The sequence below is a fragment of the Galeopterus variegatus genome, unplaced genomic scaffold, assembly GCF_000696425.1.
Source record: "Galeopterus variegatus unplaced genomic scaffold, G_variegatus-3.0.2 Scaffold1925, whole genome shotgun sequence".
NCBI classification, from domain to species: domain Eukaryota; kingdom Metazoa; phylum Chordata; class Mammalia; order Dermoptera; family Cynocephalidae; genus Galeopterus; species Galeopterus variegatus.
In genome coordinates this window covers 110,334-130,705 of record NW_007728036.1, presented here as the reverse complement: position 1 = coordinate 130,705, position 20,372 = coordinate 110,334, and the positions used below count along the sequence as shown (strand labels likewise).

Below are 20,372 nucleotides of genomic sequence, written 5' to 3'. Positions count from 1 at the left end.
TTTTAAAAAAAAAAAAAAAAAAAAAAAAAAAAAAAAAAAAAAAAAAAAAAAAAAAAAAAGACAAAAAGGAAAAAAAAAAAAAAGATAATTTGACAATTACATGCTACCCTTTGACCTGGAAATTCCACTTCAATAATTTATTCTAAGAAACTAGTTGGAAAGGTAAGTAAATCTATATGTAATAGTACTTAGCATATAAGTGGCAAGACTGTAAATTCTATCACTAGGTAACTGAATAGGACTAGTGTTATCACCCCCCAAACCAACACTAAAACAAATGTGTGGTACATGGGGAAGTAAAGGAAATCTTGAAAGGATTTTAATAGTTCACAGCTTTGGCAGATCCCAGGAGGTTGTATTAACTCTGCCTTCATCTGTTCAAGCAGTGTTTCTCAAAATGTGGTTCCCAGATCACATGCATAACGATCATCAAGGATGACCGTTAAAGATATAAAAAAAAAAAAGAAAGCCTCGATCTATTACAATTCTTCTCATCTGAGCTTTGAGATGTCAAAGATACTCCATTAAATTCTAATAAAGGTAGAGATGTAGGCAAAGATACTTTAAAACTTATGGGACCAGATTTCTAGGTTGAAATGTTCAATCTATGCCAAATGGATAGATATTTGATCTAAATATTTTAAGTGTAATGAATATGAGTGTATTCAATAGTTAAATGTTTTAGTAAGTCAAATAGGTGGTTACATTGTGCAAAATCTACATGCTTTAACTATGCAGGATCTAAAAAGGAGTGAAGAAATAGGGCCAGTATTCGGGGTATCAGTTATCACTAGGTTTCTGTACTAAGAAACACCTATCTTTTTAAGTTTTCTTTTCTTTAAAAAGAAATAGCAACTACCATATCTTACTCTTACGAGCTTTCCTAAAAAACCTTGACGGGCCAGCCCCGTGGCTCACTCAGGAGAGTGTGGCGCTGGTAGCGCCGAGGTCGTGAGTTCGGATCCTATATAGGGATGGCTGGTGCGCTCACTGGCTGAGCATGGTGCGGGCAACACCAGGCCAAGGGTTGTGCTCTCCTTACCAGTCAAAAACAAACAAACAAACAAACAAAACCTTGAGAGCCATCTATTTACTCAGAGAGATTGGGCAGAAAATGCTACTGGGGAAAAAAAGCATAATTATGACAATGACATTTGGGCACTGAGTATAATCAGTTGATTAAGAGCATAATGAGTTAAGAAGAAATAGCCAAAAATTCTCAAAATTTTTCTTTTTATTACCAACTCCTACATCTAACACCTGCTATGTGAAAATTTTTAAAGGTGAAATTTAAAAAACTAATTTCACAGAAGCATTTAATACCTTGAAGCAGTTGCTGCACATTTTCATTTCCCATCTGTAAGGCAGTAAAGCCCTGAAGGGATATAATGTTAGGATCGCACCCATAGCTCAGGAGTAGGCGGCAGGTTTGTAGATGACCACAATGTGCAGCTCTGTGCAGAGAAGTCTGACCAAGATTATCCAGAGCATTAACCTTAACAATGCAGAAAAAGTTGAAATTAGCCTGCAGTGCAAAATCTAAAGCTATCCAATCATGTATTTAACACTTGCTACTAATTTAAAAGTTTCAATTATTCTTTTATGAAGCCTATCATCCCGTGCCAAAGTAAGTACTTTTGCTCAAATCTAGAGCATAACTTCACCAATTCATGATGGTTGGTATCAGAAGAAAGACCCAATTTTGGGTTATAAATGTGAGATACTGAATAACAGCTTTGTTTAGCATTAAAGCATTCACAGAATCAATGTATTTAGAGCTACACATTGCCTAAGAAAGTTGAATCCATGTATGAATCTCTGAGGTCTAGAAATGTGGAGAATAACCCTCAGACAGACAACAGTTAGTAACAAAGTTGGAGTTAAATTAGGATTAAAACTTTTTTTTATTGGCTTAACATTCTACCTTATTTATTATGTAAAATACAATCTGTATAGATAAACATACTATGGTTTATTCACACAATGGAATACTACTCAGCAATAAATGATTGACATGGATGAATCTCCAAAATGTGGAAAAAGCCTTATGTCAAGGAGTACATACTGTATGATTCCATATACATGAAGGCCTAGAACACACAAATCTAATCTATGTTGAAAAAAATTAAAATGATGCTACCTCTAGAGGCAGAGATTGCCTGGGATGGGACAGGTATCTCTGCAATGAGATAATGTTCTATATCTTGATAGTTCTGGTTATACAGGTGTACGCATTAGTCAAAATTCAGCAAATGTACATTTAAGATTTGTGCATTTCACTGCATGTAAATTTTACATCTAAAAAAAACCTGTAAACAAATACCAAAATCTAGTTGACGTGCATGTGGAAGTATTTAGGGAAAAGTATACAGTAATCTGCAAATTACTTTGAAATGTGTCAAAAATAAGATATATTAATGGATGGAGGGAGAAATTGATGGATATTTAATAAAACAATATAGTAAAATGTCAGTGAAAGAATCTAGGTGGTGGGTATACAGTTACTCTTTCAAATTCCTTCAACTTGATTGTGGCTTTGACAATAAAAAAAATCACCTGTAAGACTCTCCCTATCTTACTCTCTCCCCTACCTCCTCAACACAGAAATAATTCTTCAAAACATAACTGGGAAATTAAATTCCTCAGTAGTAGATACTGTAGCTGCCAGAGTGTTTTGAGACATTGGCCAATTCATATTCATGGAATCAGAGAATATGTGAACAGGAATATAGCATAACCTTCTCAATGAAACTAAGATTAGACTATGAACAGCTTGTCTTTATGCTTACAGAACCTGAAAAAATCAATTTAAAATGTTCAAGACAATTAATCTATTTATTCACATATCCAAACTCACTGAAATGTAAAAAACACCCACTTGAAATTTTATTTGGGTGCCACTGTTTGTTAAGGTTACAATGACCAAACCTGTCCTGATTTGCCCAGGACTTCCCTGGTTTTAACACAGATAAGCTGTGTTCCCAGAAATCCCCAAGACCTGCACAAAACTGGAGGTTTGGTCACCCTAGTCAAATGGTTTCATTAAATTTCACAACTCCAATTTAATACACATCCAAATATTCTTCAAATAATGTACCACATGTATGAAAAAGCAATTAACGAAAAGTTATAGAAGAGAGAGACAAATGAGATATGCCAAGCAGTCAAACGGAAATAAACTTTATTTTATTCAATAAATTACAATAGGAAAGATCAAGATTATACATTATCAAGAAATCCCCCAAATCAAAGAGAAATTAGGACACCAAGAGGCAACATGAAAAGAAATTGCAGAATTCTAAGTGGTTCCTTGAGTGAGTGCAAGTCCAAGAAAGGACAGATAAGAAAACTATTTCTGCAAAGTCAATTAGGGAAGGGCCTCAGGGCCCACCCAAGGGAAACAGGGTCTCTATTCCTATCTTCTCCCTTTATGCAGAGCAGTTCCATTCTTTCTTTGATATATACTGAATTTCTACCAAAGATTTTGTTTGAAGAAGGTAAGAATCTGTGGCTAAAAACTGTGAAAACTGCTGAATTAAGTGACTCATCTCTTCCAGCCTGGGATGCTATGTATATCTTTACCAAGTAGTATTTTTAAAAGTACCTGGGTAAGAAATGATAATTTCTAGCCATGATGAAAGCATAAGTATTCTAAGAATAAAATGCTTTGTATACAAATGCTGACTAAAGAACAGTAACTTATCAACATGGGTAGCTATAATGTTTTTAGTCAAATTATTTAAATAATTTATCTCCCTCTGTCATCTCTGGCTTAGTTACAGAAATAACAAGAGGGTAAGAAAGACTGTGGCTGGGGTAAGAAACAAGAGTTACCCTGCAACCAAGGAACAGAAGATATGGGTGAGAAAAGATGACTAGAAAAGATGGCACGTCAGAATCAGTATATCTTTAGTTAAGGATGTTCTGAAGTATTTATGTTAGAGAAAGTCCTTAAGGATAACTTTGACCAGTGGGGTGTCATTAAAAGGAATGAAGAAGGAAAGACATATAAGAATAACATACATTTGAATAAATCCACAGACTTTCCAGCAAAAAATTAGATACAAAAAAAGTTGTTTGCAGAACTATTTTTAAATACAGATTAAGCGAAAAAACAGGTAATACTTATGAGAGATTCAACAGCTTAGGAACTCAGGCATTTTATCTGCTAAATAAAAATAACTCATTGGATTACTAAGGATTACCAAAAAGGAAGTATACCTTTGCTTCATGTTTTACCACTACTTCGACAACATCATTATGAGCTTTCTCAGATGCCACGTGCAGAGGAGTCAAGAATCTTAAAGAGAAAAAGTCAGCCAGACAATGAATATATTTTCCAAAAAAAAAGAGTCAATAATATTTAATTATTAAAAAGTATACTTACTCTTTAGTCTTTTCATTGATGTTTGCTCCTTTTCTTAGTAACAGTTCACATATTTGTTTTCTTTTGGGATATGGAGATGCAGCTGCACAATGCTAAATAATTTAAATTGCAGCATTAATCAAGGACTACACATAACTGATTTTTTATTTAAGAACATTTGTGTTTCCAATCAAGAAGTTTTTTAACTTCTTTGTTTTATTTTTGACCTACCTTTGCTCTTGAAAGACTTTCTATTGGAGAGAATGCTCAACAAACACCAAATTCTGATAGGGTCTGAAAATCCTACCTATGAAATAATATCTCTTATTAAAGATTCTGATAAAACTTTATAGTTCTCCTACATCTTTGAAAAAGCCACTACTGATGTGATGAAAAACTTAATGTGACCAACATGCTTTCAAAAAATATGGTGCTTCTGATATGTTTAAAGGTTAAGAAAACACCCCAAAGGTTGGGGTTTCTTTACATGAAGAAATAACAGAATACTCATCAGCTCTGGATTCTGCTTGGTGGCAGATGGAATAGCACCGGATGGAATAGCTGATAAACTGAGCAGTATTTATCTCTCTCAACTAGTTGCTCCAGTAGAATAAGGAGCTTGGATGACCTGTTTGGCAAAATCAGTGGTAGAAAAAGATACACTCTGAAGTTCAAAGCTGCAGTATCTATTATCTATGATGTATCAAGGAAGAAAAGAGACAGGAGGTGGAGATTTGCCAGTTATAAACCTAATACTTATTATCTTATGGTCATGGTGCACATCTTTGTGTCCTCAACATCTATGACAATACTCATGCACAACAGGTGTTCAATAGTGTCTGAATGATGAGTAACCATATCAATGTATGTACATTAAATTAAAACTGAAAATTCATGGAATAAAAGTTCTGGATAATTTTAAAGCAAAGCTGCTCTATACATCTAAATACCCAGCACACATAAAATTTGTTCTCTGATTTTAACGTGCTGTTACTCATAAAGACCATCTGATCCTCATGACTTTGCTGCAGATTCATTCTTTGATGTTGCTGTTACCAAAATTATTCCTTTACCCTCAATACAACCAATTCTAACTGGTAAACAGAGCTCCTTTGGTATGTTAAGGGTAATCATCCCAGGACATATATCAGGAAAGCACAGAGAATGGAAAATAGTTTTCCAAGAATTCTCAATCATATCTACCTGAAACTGCACCCCTACTCCTCTGCATCATCCTAGCACAGGGCTTGAAATCACCGGAAAAGTGACAGAAACTGATCCTGCACTGTAACTACCCACCAATACTTAACTGCTAGTATGTTTTAAGGTTAGTAACAAAAACAAGTTGTTTAACAGCAGGATATATGGGAGAAAACAACATGTAGTATTAGCTTTTCAGACCAGAAAATTTTCCATGATGTCCGTCTTTCCAAGTTTCTCTGTACCATTTTAACGCATAGTTTTAATTTTGCACTAGCATTTCTTATTAGTCTGCAGCTTTGCTGTTTTTTTTTTTTTTTTTTAACTTGGATATCTTTTTACAAGTTAAGTAGCAAAAAGGTCCAAAATGTTTTACAGGTAGATTTTTACATAAATTTCATACAATTTACATTATGGCATAAGGAAGAAAATTTACCATAAAAGATATTAAGTAAGGCTACCATCAGTTGAATTTGCCCTGAAACACATCAATTTACTTATCTTCTCCTACCCAAAGCACACTCTGCAATTCATACCATAGAACTTTTTTCCTTTCAAATTTCTACCGTTAGTGGTAGCCCCTGATCATACACCATTCTCTCTCCTATTTTCTACCACTTACCCCTAGTAACTCCCATTTTCCTTAGACTTCCCTGCATCTACTTTGTTATAGCCCCAGAGTTATTGTCACCTCTATCAGGGAAGTAGCTTGTAGATACTTTATTCACTTTAAATACTTTATTCAATTTAGATCTAATTTTGAAAAAACTGCAATACTGGAAGGAAATACACCAAGTGGTTTTTATCTGGATGGTGGTATTATTTTTTCATTATTTTCAGTGGGTTCCAAATTTTCTACTAGAAGTGTTCATGGACTTTGGACTTAGCCTCACAAGCTGTAAGCAATAAATGCCGTTTTTCTTTATAAATACCCAGTTCTGTGTATTTTGTTCTAAGCAACACAAACAGACTAACACAGTTTCTAAACAGCATCCACTCTCCAAGGGCTTTTTGGACAAATGGCTGATTACAGGGCTAGGGCAGGAAAAGTTGAAGATGAACCTGGAATAGTCTTATTGTGCCAGAAGATAAGGAAATGTTCAATGAATAATACATTAAAGGATATAAGAGCCAACTTGAAGGAGTCCCCACTTGTGAAACAGGTGACATTTTGAGCATCAAAATAAAGATGGCAAAAGGTTATAATCCACTGAATAAAATAGGAATCTACGGCTCTATACTGACATATATAATTAAACAATAAATGGGGAAATAGAGCTGGTAGGTTCAGGTGGGTGTCATCAACGATGGCAAGTGGACATCTAATAAGAAATGAGTGTTTTTTTTCAAAAACTTCCCCTTTAAATACTACTCAATTAAAGGGAAAACTAATGAACTTAAGGTGGAAAGCCCATAGAAACCAACTCGACCAGGCAATCTAGGTTAACATCATCAGCGAGGGGGCAAATCAACATTGTGCACCTCCTTTTGTGATGCGCAGAAAAGAGAACAGCATCATTCCTGCCAAGAATGCATGGCCAGAGTTTGCTCATGAGGAAACACTGAGTGGGTCTGGATTGAAGATCATTCTGCAGAATGAAAAACCTGTACTCCTTAAAAGTGTAAAGGGCATGAAATGTGGGAAAAGACTGAGGGACAGTTCTAGACTGGAGGAGCCAGAAAAATCACAATATCTAAATGGAAAACATATCCCTGCACCAGAAAAACAAGAGACATTATTGTGAAGCTGGCAAAATTCAAAAAGGATTTGTGCATTGGATCTGTGTTGTGCCAATTGGAAGGACTGGGTGTTGATTTTGTAGGAGAATGTCCTTGTTTTTTGGAAACATACACTGGAGTGTTTAGGGATGATGGAACATTATGGGTACAGTTTGTTCTCAGAAATGATCAGAACAAGACTGACGATAATGGGACACATATAGAGAGTATGAGTGATGGAGTGAATGTAAAATGTTAACAACTAGGGAATCCAAGAGAAGGAGATTCAGGACATTTTTGTATGGTTCTGTCAACTTTTCCTTAAATTTGCAATTATCTTTTTAAGAAGTTATTTTTAGAAAGTTTAATCAAACAGACAAATAGGGAAAACCGGAAGTAGTTTTTACATCATATTAAAAAATGATAAAATAAATAACAATATTTTCTTCTACTTATTAAGTACCAAGCACTGTATGTACTTTATCTATTATCCTTAGAGGAGCTATCTGGAGAGATATTATTGTCTCGTCTTTTAAAAGGAGGTAACAGAGGCTGAGATTAAGCTACTTGCCTAACATCACTCTGCTAGTTACGAGCAGAGACCAGAGTCAAACCTGGGCAATCTGATCCCATAGCCCCCACTTTAAGCTACCAGACAATGCTGCCTCTATGTGGAATGATCAAATAGGGCACTACATTATTACTATTTTCTTTTTAAAGATGACCAGTAAGGGGATCTTAACCCTTGACTTGGTGTTGTCAGCACCATGCTCTCCCAAGTGAGCTAACCGGCCATCCCTATATGGGATCCGAACCTGTGGCCTTGGTGTTATCAGCACCACACTCTCCCGAGTGAGCCACGGGCCAGCCCGTATCTGGTTATTTTTCACTATATCTACTTCGGCAATAGACAGAAAACCACTGAGGTTGGCCCAGGTACCAAAGAAAATTAGATGTTAAGATATGGGGATGTATTTACAAGACAGCAATCTTACAAGTAACATTTTATCTCCATAGCAAATTAACTAGAAGGTCATATCAAAGATTGGAACAAAACTCTAATGCAGGGCTGGTTGGTTAGCTCAGTGGGCTAGTGAGTGGTGCTGATAACACCAAGGTCCAGGGTTTGATCCCTATAACAGACAAAACAAACAAACAAACAAACAACAAAAAAACACAAACAAAACCAACAACCCCCCCACAATGCTTTTGTTTCAAAAGCACACCCTCTATAAATCTAATACATATAAAAAGCATATAACTTGACTTGAAAAAACTAATAAAAATATATTTTCATTTTAGAGCACCTAGAGTAAGCAGAAACTTCCTAATGATCAAATATGCTAGCCTAAACAACAATAGATACCCATGGCTAAGGAAACTGCTCTATATTACATTATTACATTATTCTATTTAAACATTTCTAAAAACAGGAGAGAAAAAATGCTCAGTTTATTGATACAGTATCCTAGCTGAACATTCATAATTTGATACTCACATGCTAATCTTTCTTTTAACTGTGGTGTGGGAGCCAAGTCTATAGCACTTTTACTGTGGCAGTTTAGCAGTGTTGGATCTGCACCATAACTTAAGAGAAGAGAACAAACTTCAACTCTGTTCTTAGAAGCTGCCTCATGAAGAGGAGTGAATTGCCACAAGTCCATTGCATTTACACAGGCACCATGCTGGGGAAGAAAAGGCATATATTTAACATTCAATTTTTAAGAGCATTTAGAATTATTAGCACTGTGTAATTTAACATCATGCAAACTTAAACAGGTTATGTTCCCAAAGTTCATTTTTTAAGCCAATTATTTTAGAAAGAATACACTTTTCCCAATGGAAAACTGATAGGCCTGCCCATAAGGGCCTATTTAACTCTTTTTATTAAGAACAGTTAAGAATGAAACTTTAGATTTAACCTGCCATCTTTTCCAAGAACTAATATTTTCCATTTTTGAGGTATAACTTACATATAGTGAAATGCACAATTCTTAAGTGTATAGCTTGATAAGTTTTGAAAAATGTATACATCCATGATACCATCACCCAAATCAAGATATTGGACAATTTCATTACTCCAGAATGTTTCCTCATGCTCCTTTTACAGATAATTCCTGCCCTCATTCTGACTTTTAGCACCATATATTAGATTTATCTGTTCTTGAATTTCATAAAAATGAAAGAATACAGTATGTACTTTTGTGTCTAGCTTCTTTTGCACATGTTTCTGAGAGTTGTTCATGGTGCTATATTGGAAGTTTGTTTTCATTGCTGAGGAACAATTTGTTGTACAGACATATTACAATGTACTTATCTACCATCCTGTTAAGAACCTTTAGACTATTTCCAGGTTTTGACTATTATGAATAAGTTGTTATGAATATTCCTATGTAAGTCTCTCTATGAACACATGCTGTCATGGTGAAAATTCATGGAATAAAAGTTCTGGATAATTTTAAAGCAAAGCTGCACTATACATCTAAATACCCAGCACACATAAAATTTGTTCTCTGATTTTAACGTGCTGTTACTCATAAAGACCATCTGATCCTCATGACTTTGCTGCATATATCAGGAAAGCACAGAGAATGGAAAATAGTTTATTTCCAAGAATTCTCAATCATATCTACCTGAAAATGCACCCCTACTCCTCTGCATCATCCTAGCACAGGGCTTGAAATCACCGGAAAAGTGACAGAAACTGATCCTGCACTGTAACTACCCACCAATACTTAACTGCTAGTATGTTTTAAGGTTAGTAACAAAAACAAGTTGTTTAACAGCAGGATATATGGGAGAAAACAACATGTAGTATTAGCTTTTCAGACCAGAAAATTTTCCATGATGTCCGTCTTTCCAAGTTTCTCTGTACCATTTTAACGCATAGTTTTAATTTTGCACTAGCATTTCTTATTAGTCTGCAGCTTTGCTGTTTTTTTTTTTTTTTTTTAACTTGGATATCTTTTTACAAGTTAAGTAGCAAAAAGGTCCAAAATGTTTTACAGGTAGATTTTTACATAAATTTCATACAATTTACATTATGGCATAAGGAAGAAAATTTACCATAAAAGATATTAAGTAAGGCTACCATCAGTTGAATTTGCCCTGAAACACATCAATTTACTTATCTTCTCCTACCCAAAGCACACTCTGCAATTCATACCATAGAACTTTTTTCCTTTCAAATTTCTACCGTTAGTGGTAGCCCCTGATCATACACCATTCTCTCTCCTATTTTCTACCACTTACCCCTAGTAACTCCCATTTTCCTTAGACTTCCCTGCATCTACTTTGTTATAGCCCCAGAGTTATTGTCACCTCTATCAGGGAAGTAGCTTGTAGAGACTTTATTCACTTTAAATACTTTATTCAATTTAGATCTAATTTTGAAAAAACCGCAATACTGGAAGGAAATACACCAAGTGGTTTTTATCTGGATGGTGGTATTATTTTTTCAGTGGGTTCCAAATTTTCTACTAGAAGTGTTTATAACTTTTATAACCCTACAAAAGGCAAATGATATGCACCATCGATGACAATTAAAAAGTTACATATAATACATGCCAGTATATGAATAAAATTTTTTTCTGGAACGATTCTCAAACTAATAATAGTATTGCCTTTTGGGCAGTGATGTTCTCAAACTAATAATAGTATTCCCTTTTGGGGAGTCAATTTTTCTGTACTGTTTGAACTTTTTTCTTTATGTGTATGTTTAACTTTATTAGAAACTGCCAAACAATTTTCTAAAGTATCTGTACCATTTTACATTGCTACCAGCAATGTTTGAGTTCCATTGGCTCCACATCCTTGCTTTCACCTTGTATTGTCAGACTTTTAAGTTTTAGCCATTTGCAAGTAGTGGAGTTGGATGGACCACAGGAGTCATACTAGTTCTGCCTCCTATCAAACAAAGAATCTCTTCCACAGCACTCCTGTCAGAAGGTGAACCAGCTACTTACTCCTTTAGTAGTTTCAACTATGAGAAGCTAATGCTCAACTAACATGGCTATTTATAATAATTGCTAGATAACTCCTGTTGTTAGGAAGTTCTTTTCTACATTAGTATGCACTTTTAACTTTGATCCATTTGTCTTTGCAACAAAAGAGATCAATACTCTTCTTTGCAATGTTTTAAGGCAACTCTTATGTTTTTATTTTCCAGTCTAAACACCTAAACGAGTTCCTTCACTCATCCTTCATATCAGATCGTTTCCAGATTTCTTATCATCTTGGTGGACCTCAACTAAATGTACTTTAGTTTAAAAAATTCATTTAAAAAAATATCAAAAGCCTAAGACAATAATAGATTCCCAACATGATTTGCCTGTGCAGAGTACAGTACATTCACTAGTACATTTGCTCTTGACATACTTCTATTATGCACATAAAATCATGATAGCTTTTTAAGTAGACACATCACATTTTACACTTATACTGAATTAGTGGGTAATTAAAAACCTTTAGAATTTTATTAAAACGTGAAGTAAACACCAAAGTATGTCCTCTTCTCACACCTTGTTTTTGTGCAACTTATTTTTGTGAACTTAATTTTCCTAATTGATCCCTGTTAAATGTCATTTTACTGGCTTCAACCCAAGCTTAGAGCCTATGAGGATGGTTTTGAGCCTTGATTATATCAACTTGAATATGTTATCCTTCCTAGCTTCATATTAATCTGCAAATTTTATAAGCATCCCTTCTAATTCTTTATCAAGTCAACAATAAAAATGTGGACCACAATAATGGCAAAGATAGACCCTGTGGTAGTCCTTTAGAGATTCCAACATTCCCTTCCAAGCAAAGAAGTTATCAGTCAACACTTTCTGCACAGTTGTTTAATTAATTATGAATCTAACAGAAAGAATTTTCCTCTTAATTCTAGCTAGATCCATCTATTTTGTTACCTTGTACTTAGCAGCTATGAGGAAAAAGAAAATTAAGAGAATCCCTTGTTATTCTTGTACCTGCTAGTGCCACACCTTAATTACTTGAAGGCTTTGCCCAGGGATCATGTCTTAGTGCCTTCCATGCCTATCAGTGCCCCGGTCATGGAAAGCAATCACTGAATGTTTGCTGTTAAATACCAACTTCCAGGCTGGGTGGTTAGCTCAGCTGGTTAGAGCACAGCTTGTAACATCAAGGTCAAGGGTTTGGAACCCTGCACCAGCTAGCCACTGGGGGAAAAAAAAATGCCAGCTTCTGCTAGCCAGACTCTTCAGCAAGAGCTGACAATTGACCGAGAGTTGCCCAGGACCTCTGCCTATATTCCAAATCCCTATCTAATTGCTTTCTCCTGACTTTCCTGAACTTTACTACTCTGGTAACTGCCTCCACACTCAACTCAGCTAACCTCCTCTCTAAGTTTGACCTAGTCAGGCTTCCATTCTTTTTTAGTAAAACAAGAGATCTTAGTAAAAATACCACTCAGTTGTCTGTAAGTCCCAGTGCACTCTGTCTGATGCTCACTCTTACTCATGGTAACATTCCAAATGTTTTGTTGAACTCAAGATTCAGTTTTACAAGAAGCAAAAGCACTGCTGCTACAAATGTACAATATTACAACCACGTTATAAACTGTAAAAGGCTTATATGCTACACAGCCTGTCTAATCATTATCACAAGGTTCTTTCTGTAGGAAAATGTATTCCAAAGGTGGCACGTGCCCAAAAGGAAGCATAGAGGCATTGGACACAAGCTTCCCGTTTCTCTTCCCATAACAGCTGCTGAGAGAGTGAGGAAAAGTAATGAACAGGTAGACTGGGTGCAGGGTAAGAGAAGTCTCAAGAATGTGGGCAAATCCATATGTAGAGACCGGGGGACAGAAGGAAACAAGCATTGGTAATACCCTTGGATCCATTCTCAAGGATAATATATATCTTCTACTTCCACACAACAGGGGTCAAAATAAGAAATTTCTCGCTAGTCTTGGGAACCTGTTTGTTAAACAATAGCTGACCAGCATATTGGAAGTGAAGCTTACCAAGTGATTCTGCTTCAAATCAAAGTACGATTGGTGGCAAATCTTGCAAATATAACTGGTGGTTTTAATAATATACAACTCACTAAAAATTGCTTTATGATATTAATTTTCAGGAGTTTTGAAACTTCACCTTTAGCTACGAATTACAGAATCACTTAATCTGCTATTCACAAGATGCTAGTGCTACTTTATATTTAAAATCATATGGGGGCATGGTTGGTTAGAGCATGGTGTTATAACACCAAGGTCAAGGGTTTGGATCCCCACACTGGCCAGCTGCCAAAAAAACAAAAACAAAATCATACGGTATCTCAAAAACCTCAAAGCCATTAGATGCTGATCAATCATATACATTTTATAAAGATTATAAACATTCTTTCTATTTCCATCAAGCACTAAGAACAGAAGAAAGCAGATATAATATGTATTTTGAGTAATTTTATGTAAATACAGAAAATAACTAGGAAGGGACAAGAAAACTAACCTTGACCAGAAGTTCAGTTACTTCATAATGACCATAAGAACAGGCATTGTGTAATGGCACCAGATCACTACAATGAGAGGGTGAAAAAGCCTGTGTTATTACAAATTCCCTAGGCCTAGGGAAACATATAAATTAAAATGTATTTAATTTGAATTAATTTAAATTTACATTTAGATTTAAATAGCAAATGGCTTATGTGACCTTCTAATAAAAATGTACAAAATTTGGTAACATCCATTTGAACCCTAAGTCCTAACAATTCTAACTGCCAAGTCTCTTTGAAATACATCTTCCTTTTTTCCCTACTGGTAACTGCCATTGCCTTAGTTATTATTATTTCTCCCCTGCTCTACTGAAATAGCCTCCACTCGAATTTATCCTCCAAGCTGTAGCCAGATTTTTCTAAAAGGTACTCCTTGTTTTAACATCCTTAGTGGTCTTCCTTGCTTACAAGAGACAGTTCCAACTTATTAAACACGGCACACAAAATGATCTGATTCCCTCTCTAACCCTACCCTTCAATAATGGTATGCTAAACTTGCAGTTTCCTGTGCATCTATACATATACTACTTCCTGGGTGTAAAATAGATTTCCCTCCCTGCTTTAGTCTGGCTCACTTCTACACATCTTTTCCAGACTCAGCTCAAACATGGGCTCTTCTCTGAAACTTTTTTTGAGCTCCTGAAAGATAAATTGGTATATTCCTTAATAAAATGAAACCCAATTCCTTCATGATATCAATGAAGAACTTTTTCTATGGGAAGGTACAGTGGAAACTTAAAACCCTGACTATACTGTCTTTAAGCTTCTCCTTGGTGATCACCAATTAATTGCCACAGCTACCATCATGATGCCTCTGGTAAGTGATGGCCACCTGTGATTTAGTCTTTAGTTCTATGTGTCCTCTCTTTATCGGCTCAAGGCTTTCCTTACCATTTTTGAATATACAATTCTTTACTTGCCTAAGCACCAATTTTATTCCCAACTATCTACTAGATACTTTCACTTGAATTCCCATCATCATCTCATAAAACCAAAGGTTCTAAAAGCAAACTCAATGTTTTCCCCCAGAACAATTTTCTCTCCTGTACTTCAGTATGTGTATCATTGGGTCTAACTCATTCAGCTTCAGAATTTGAAATGTAGTAGTTTTCTTTTTGTTCCTCTCTCTCATCATGTCCAGATATTCAACAAATCTTATCCATTCTTACACTGTCATATTTCTTGCACCTATGGTTTCATTTCCATTTCCTTTGCCACCATTATTATAAATCATTATGCCTGAACCCTTCCACTGCTCACTTTTCTAACTGCTATTTTTGCCTTTAGTCTCTCCCTTCTCTAATCTACCCTACAGATTGCTCCCCTTATTTCAGATCACAGACTACATTCTGAATTCCTTAGGCTAGAATGCCAAGTCTTCTAAAATCTGGTTCTTAGGATTTTTCCAATCCTAATCTTCATTTGTCTCCCATGTAAATCATCTGTTTCAGCCAAGCTGGCTTAATCACTGTTTCTTAAATGTGTAGTAATACCTCCTTTAGCACCTCCACTTCTACCAATTCTCTTGAGAGTGATGTTCTCCAAACTCTTTGCTTTCTTGCCTTTAGGGTTCAAGTGCAACTCCTTCTGAAGGACTTCCCAACCATTCCAGCCATCACTGATACTTCCCTCCTGGGAACTCTGGTAGTACTATGCTTCTATCACCTGGCACTTGGCAGACACCTCTTTGTATTGGTAGGCATCTTTTCATGCTCCCTGAAGTATAGTGTAAACTCTATGAGTGGTGAGTTTAGGGTTTTATAATTCCCTTTGCCCTCAGAGCAACCTGCATATTATAAAAGCTCAATAAATGTTAATACTATTTAGCAAAAAATATGATTTTTATAAGGTTACAAAGATTGTTAGGACAGTAACAAATAAGTCCTCATTTTTGTTCAAACGCTTACCCTTTATCTTTAGCATGAACATCAGCTCCATGTTGCAATAACAGCTGTACAATCTTTACTCTGTTGTATCCTGCTGCCAAATGCAATGGAGTTGACTGAAATATTAATCAAATAAATTAATGTAATTCAAATAATGGCTGAATAAAATATGTGACAAAGTAAACATCTAAACATAAAACCAGAAAATCCAATTATAATTTCATGGTCTAAATAGTTATCAATTTGGTTTTACAAAAGCCAACATATGTACTAAAGGCACAGTATAAAAGTTTATAAGTTCACTACTGCATATAGAAAGCAAACAACAAAATGTTTATTATCAATAAAGTTATGTTAAATTTAGGAATTAATCTGAATTACTGCTTAAAAGAAAACATCAGCACTCTCTTAAAATATATTTTAATTTATAAGATAAATGCATTTTCATGTTACCAGATGAGCACAGACTTAGTTTCAAAAGAAGTACCTTTCTGCCATCACTTGCATGGCAGTTGACATTTAACGGTGTAAGGAGAGCCATCATTTTTTCCTCGTTGCCACTCCTGGAACACAAAAAAATGTTTTAGCAATGTGTAATCTTTATCAATCCTACTTGGAGATATATATGGTGACCTTTGAAAAAAATTATTCTCTTCTAAAGTTTGCTATTGTAAAATAACAACAACAACAAAAACCTTAATGGTAAAATATTCATGGTACATAGCTATAATGTTAGTACACACCTGGCACTTTCCAAGAGTTCATCCTTCTTATATTCACCTGTGAATTGGCAGGGAGCAGAAATTTTAAAAAATTAGTAAGTTTTATGCAAAAGGGCCACTGAAATATATTCATAGTAGATCAATTTGTAAACAGATTTCCAATAAGTGGAAAATGATTAATCAATAGAATATTGTGCAGCTTAAAAATATTTATATGAAGAACATGAAATACCTTTGTTATAAAAGTAAAAAAATGATTCAATGTTATATAATGAAGTATGACCACAACTAAATAAAAACAATACTTGTTAATGTTGTTTAGTAAAAGATATGATTTTTTTAAAACAATATATAGCTGTGGTCATACTTCATTATATAACACTGAATCATGCACAGAAAAAGAAAAGCCCAGAAGCAACTACAGTATACTAAAATATTAATAGTTTGTCTTGAATGGTAGATTATTGGTGAGATTTTCCTTTTCTTTTTTCCCCTCAAGTTTCCTAAGATGACTTATGTTATTCTTGTAACAAACAAAATGTATCCATGACTTTATTCAAAATCAAACCCAAACAAACAAAACCCAACATACTAACATTACAGAAATGACAAAAGAATCTACAGCAACACTAATTGAACACAGTCACTAATGTCTTTATGAATCCAAAAGATTTTTCAACACTAAGATCATATTTATTTATGCTACCTTAAATATATAGATATCAAAAAAGAATTAACTATAACCTCTATGCTTACAGCTTTTGTATTTACAAATGAACACAAACTATAAAATCAATAAAATTAAAATTAACATAACGATTTGGTGAAACAATATCGAAACTGTTGCCCACATTGTGAACTGTGTACTGATTGCTAGGGTAAGGCTTCTTTTGAGCCTCAAGGTTTTTTAAAAAGATAAAAGCATGGAATAACAGGAAATAGTGAAGGAGGAAATAAACACTGAATAGATAGTCACAACAATAGCTCACATTTCTAGAAGTCTTTGAAGGATTAGTCTAAATTTTCTCGGCTTTAAAAAGATAAAAGCATGGAATAACAGGAAATAGTGAAGGAGGAAATAAACACTGAATAGTCACAACAATAGCTCACATTTCTAGAAGTCTTTGAAGGATTAGTCTAAATTTTCTCGGCACTGTGAGAAGAAACATCATAAAGTCCAAGCACAAAAGCTCACAGCAGAACCCCTCAGGCTCTTGCCTTATAGTTTAGAAATGATTCTACTGGTCATCACAAGGTAGATATGAATCTTGTAATAATATGTCAGAGCTGCTTAAGAGGAATGTACACTGACAAGGAAGAAAATATGTGAAGTAGATGCAACGCAAAAAAGCCTGCCAATCTACCTTATAGTTTAGAAATGATTCTACTGGTCATCACAAGGTAGATATGAATCTTGTAATAATATGGCAGAGCTGCTTAAGAGGAATGTACACTGACAAGGAAGAAAACATGTGAAGTAGATGCAACGCAAAAAAGCCTGCCAATCTACACTATTGCCTTGTACATCTTAATAGGCTCCAAGGACATGAACATGTGATAGCAGAGTACAATAATTAGCACTCTTCACAGTATTGAAATGATCTGCCCAGAATAATCCTCTGTTTTGAAGAGCAAGAGAATGGTTAATGCTTTTTAAAATAAATTTGAGGCAACAATGACAAATTTAAACATCAATTTGAAAAGAAAAGGAAAAAAAACTTTATCTTACTTAGACAAGAATCAAATGTCAACTGACTAGATGTAGAATAGCAACCGAACTGATACTATTTAAAAAATCTAGTGAGGTCATTAACTGTAGGAGTAGACCATCTACCTAGCAGGCTTGTTCTTTATATTCTTCCTAGAATAACCAAAGAGTGTACACAGACTTACCAGTCAGCACTGCTTTGGCAGATGGGTCTGCTAAATCCAATGCTGTCCTTCCATCTGTATTTCGGATGGTTGGCTCAGCTCCATGCTGTAAGAGCACTGCAAAACAACAATNTTTAAAAAGATAAAAGCATGGAATAACAGGAAATAGTGAAGGAGGAAATAAACACTGAATAGATAGTCACAACAATAGCTCACATTTCTAGAAGTCTTTGAAGGATTAGTCTAAATTTTCTCGGAACTGTGAGAAGAAACATCATAAAGTCCAAGCACAAAAGCTCACAGCAGAACCCCTCAGGCTCTTGCCTTATAGTTTAGAAATGATTCTACTGGTCATCACAAGGTAGATATGAATCTTGTAATAATATGGCAGAGCTGCTTAAGAGGAATGTACACTGACAAGGAAGAAAACATGTGAAGTAGATGCAACGCAAAAAAGCCTGCCAATCTACACTATTGCCTTGTACATCTTAATAGGCTCCAAGGACATGAACATGTGATAGCAGAGTACAATAATTAGCACTCTTCACAGTATTGAAATGATCTGCCCAGAATAATCCTCTGTTTTGAAGAGCAAGAGAATGGTTAATGCTTTTTAAAATAAATTTGAGGCAACAATGACAAATTTAAACATCAATTTGAAAAGAAAAGGAAAAAAAACTTTATCTTACTTAGACAAGAATCAAATGTCAACTGAGTAGATGTAGAATAGCAACCGAACTGATACTATTTAAAAAATCTAGTGAGGTCATTAACTGTAGGAGTAGACCATCTACCTAGCAGGCTTGTTCTTTATATTCTTCCTAGAATAACCAAAGAGTGTACACAGACTTACCAGTCAGCACTGCTTTGGCAGATGGGTCTGCTAAATCCAATGCTGTCCTTCCATCTGTATTTCGGATGGTTGGCTCAGCTCCATGCTGTAAGAGCACTGCAAAACAACAATATTACCTTTCAAAATGGTAATCATGACAACTTGATTTTAGTAAAGCATTTTCCCAAAAATTCTGGCCCCGAAGTCTCAAAGTTTAGTTTAAAAACCTTTCATATCCTCATAGTATGGTAAATGTTATATTTTAAATATAAGCATATATAAAATATTCCATTATTTAATGCATTAAAGACACATTAGAAAGACTACTGTACCATGACAGAAATGAAATATCTAAAGGTAAAACATAGCTCAGAAATAGGTATCTATAGGATTAAAAAAATCACACAGCTAAATTCTTTAAAAATATAAAACAAAACTGGATAGCTTCTTTATGCTTTCAATAAATTCTGTAAGACCAACAGTTATCATCTCCCTATTCTTCAAGAAACCTGAATAAAATTAATCAATAGAAGGAGGCTGCTCAGATTTGTCCATTAATGACACCATAATACATTGCACTTTAACAGCAAGGTACACTAGTCTAAGGAATGGAGTAGGTGTACGCTGAAACGAAGGTGTAAATTATTCCCTACAAGGACAATTTTTCTTTGTTAAATCTTAACCAAGGGATATATGGATATGGTTGTCAGTTGAGTACTTAGTTTTTTAAGGTTAATTACATTAAGTTTTGAGTTAAAGTCCAAATATTCTCTGCAGGGTTAACAAACCCCAAATCAAAGCTGCTACATTATAATCTAAGGCACAGAAAAAGAGAAGCTTTGTGTTATGCTCTGTATTTTATTGTTATTTAAATAACAATATAAAGATATTCCAGCACACTCTATAAATAAGGAGCTGGGGGAGTCAGGCAAATACAAGCAGAGAGGAAACTCAGCTCCTACTTTTTGATAGGTTTCAATTCCACTCTGCTCTACTACTCTCTATAACAGTGCTGTTCAACAGAAATAAAATGTAAAGCATAAATGTGAGCCACATATGTGATTAAACATTTTCTAGTAGCTACATTAAAAAATAAAAAGTTTAAATTAATTTAAACACACTTTAACACAATATATACAATATTTATATTTATATTATAATCAATATAAAATTATTAATGAGATATTTTACTTTTTTTTTTGTAGTAAGTCTTTGAAATCTGGTATGTATTTTCCCCTTACAGCACATTTCAATTTGGACTA

At 34.7% G+C, this 20,372-nt stretch overlaps 1 protein-coding gene across 1 annotated transcript in view; it reads right to left on the bottom strand.

Annotated features, from left to right (window-relative positions):
• TNKS2 (tankyrase, TRF1-interacting ankyrin-related ADP-ribose polymerase 2) overlaps positions 1-20,372 on the bottom strand; it is a 63,178-nt gene that overhangs the window by 27,566 nt on the left and 15,240 nt on the right. Inside the window, exons 4-13 of the mRNA XM_008579616.1 lie at positions 19,132-19,227; positions 16,428-16,464; positions 16,172-16,247; positions 15,706-15,800; positions 13,756-13,822; positions 8,705-8,970; positions 5,371-5,404; positions 4,388-4,479; positions 4,222-4,300; positions 1,259-1,495 (exon numbers count right to left, since the gene is read on the bottom strand). Coding sequence (XP_008577838.1) covers positions 1,259-1,495; positions 4,222-4,300; positions 4,388-4,479; positions 5,371-5,404; positions 8,705-8,970; positions 13,756-13,822; positions 15,706-15,800; positions 16,172-16,247; positions 16,428-16,464; positions 19,132-19,227 — 1,079 coding nt within the window. The remainder of the gene's footprint in view (positions 1-1,258; positions 1,496-4,221; positions 4,301-4,387; positions 4,480-5,370; positions 5,405-8,704; positions 8,971-13,755; positions 13,823-15,705; positions 15,801-16,171; positions 16,248-16,427; positions 16,465-19,131; positions 19,228-20,372) is intronic.